Source organism: Eimeria acervulina, genomic scaffold, assembly GCF_000499425.1.
Source record: "Eimeria acervulina Houghton genomic scaffold, Eah_scaff593, whole genome shotgun sequence".
NCBI lineage: Eukaryota > Apicomplexa > Conoidasida > Eucoccidiorida > Eimeriidae > Eimeria > Eimeria acervulina.
Genome location: NW_013547254.1, coordinates 15,741 through 17,895, shown reverse-complemented (window position 1 = coordinate 17,895; position 2,155 = coordinate 15,741). Strand labels below are relative to the sequence as shown.

At 48.2% G+C, this 2,155-nt stretch overlaps 1 protein-coding gene across 1 annotated transcript; it reads left to right on the top strand.

Annotated features, from left to right (window-relative positions):
* Window positions 1–642: 642 nt before the first annotated feature.
* Window positions 643–2,155, top strand: EAH_00043840 (ubiquitin-conjugating enzyme domain-containing protein, putative; the record flags this gene model as incomplete). The annotated part of the gene is made up of 5 exons (XM_013391686.1): window positions 643–666; window positions 982–1,085; window positions 1,323–1,392; window positions 1,657–1,804; window positions 2,058–2,155. 5 exons carry the CDS (start codon window positions 643–645, stop codon window positions 2,153–2,155), a joined length of 444 nt encoding a protein of 147 aa, XP_013247140.1.

Sequence of the window (2,155 nt, the reverse complement as noted above, 5' to 3'; positions counted from 1 at the left end):
CATCCTTTTATGTTGAAGTATATGTATATTTAGGCGTATATCTCTTTTGCTTGTTGCTGTACTCTCTATGAATGTTGCTGGGGGACTGGTGAGGGGTTTCTTAAGCTGCTAGGCGCTGCTGCTGCTGCTGCTGCTGCTGCAGTTTCTCTCAGGTGTACGTACACCTCAGAGTCTTCACTGTTTTCGTTCTTCTGTCTTTTCTTTGCTTTATCTCATCGGGGCCCCCGAGCTGCTGCGGCGTCGCCCTTTGCTTGCTGCAGCTCCGGATGTTTGCTGCTGTTCCTGCTGCTGCTGCTGCTGCTACAATGGACGGTGCTCCTGCTGCATGCATGCATGCATATCTTTCCTCTTACTTCTCTCTGCTTCCTCGGGGGCCCCTGGGGCCCCCCTGCTACCCAATGGTTCGCCTGCTGTGCTACAAGGAGTTCTAGGGTTTAGGGTTTAGGGTTTAGGGTTTATGCTTGTATGTGTATGCAGGGCGCTGGAAGGTTCTATTGAGAAGTGCTTCGTAGGTATCTCTTGCGTATAAACACTGTTTAGGTGTACAGACACCTCAGCTCGCCTCTGCGGCCTGGGGCCCCTCCTACGGCCCGGCGCTTCATTTTTGTTTTTCTTTTCTTTTGCAACACATTTAAGGGGAAGATGGCGCTTAAAAGAATCAATAAGGTAACAACAATGATGGTTTAGGGTTTAGGGTTTAGGGTTTAGGGTTTAGGGTTTGAGGCTAGACCACTTCCTGCTTTTGAGCTTAGGGTTTAGGGTTTTCAGTGTAGTGTTAAGCTACAACATGCTTTAGGGTGTAGGGTTTAGGGTTTAGGGTTTTAGGCTGTTATCTGCTTCAATATCTAGGGTTTACGGTCTAGGGTTAGAGTTTAGAGACTACGATTTAACCTTCAGGTTCAGGGTTAATTAGGGTTTAGGGCTTTTTAGGGTTTAGGGTTTACTAGGGTTTAGGGTTTAGGGTTTAGGGTTTGCGTTCAGGAGCTTAATGACCTCAGCAAGGACCCCCCGACAAATTGTTCTGCGGGGCCTGTGGGAGACGATCTCTTTCACTGGCAGGCAACCATTATGGGGCCAGAAGACAGGTATTAAACCCTAAACCCTAAACCCTAAACCCTAATAAACCCTAATAAACCCTAGTAAACCCTGCACCCGAATGAACCCTAGACTCTAAACCCTACTAAACCCTAGACCTTAGCAGGCCTCTTCAAGCTCTGTGGCTTTGGCCTCGAATAACGCACAGCGGTTTGCTGCAGCAGGCGTGCGTGCTTAGGGTTTAGGGTTTAGGGTTTAGGGTTTAGGGTTTTGTGTATGTCTTGCAGCCCCTATAGCGGCGGCGTCTTCTTCTTGAATATTCATTTCCCTTCGGATTACCCCTTTAAACCCCCAAAGGTATTTTTACTAAACCCTAAACCCTCTCTCATGGCTGCCCCTTCATCTGATTTAGGGTTTAGGGTTTAGGGTTTTTATTAGGGTTTAGGGTTAGTTAGTTATGGGTTGACGAGCCCACCAACTCAAAACCCTAAAAGAAAAGAATAATCAAATCTTAAGCTTAATACAATACTGCACTTGCTGCCTCTGCTGCTGTTTTTGCTGCTGCTGCTCTCTCTGCTGCTGCTGCCTTTGCTGCTGCTGCTGCTGCTGCTGCTGTTTTAGGTGAACTTTACAACAAAGATATATCACCCCAACATTAACGGCCAGGGAGCGATTTGCTTAGACATTCTGAAGGACCAGTGGTCTCCCGCCTTGACCATCAGCAAAGTGCTGCTTTCTATCTCTTCCCTCCTCACAGACCCCAACCCCGGTAATTAGGGTTTAGGGTTTAGGGTTTAGGGTTTGGGGTTTGGGGCTTAGGGTTCATGGCGTTTGGTGGGTGTATGAAGCCATCGTGCTTCCGTTGTTGCTGCTGCTGCTGCTGCTGCTGCTGCTGCTGCTGCTGCTGCTGCTGCATTAGGAGATAATCATTTTTGGCTCTACCAAGGGTCTCTACACCCTACAGGCTCTAGCCTAGGGTTTAGGGTTTAGGGTTTAGGGTTTAGGGTTTGTGTTTGCTGCAGATGATCCTCTAGTCCCTGAAATAGCACACATCTACAAAACAGACAGAGCCCGTTACGATCAGACAGCTCGAGAGTGGTCTCAGAAGTATGCCCAATAG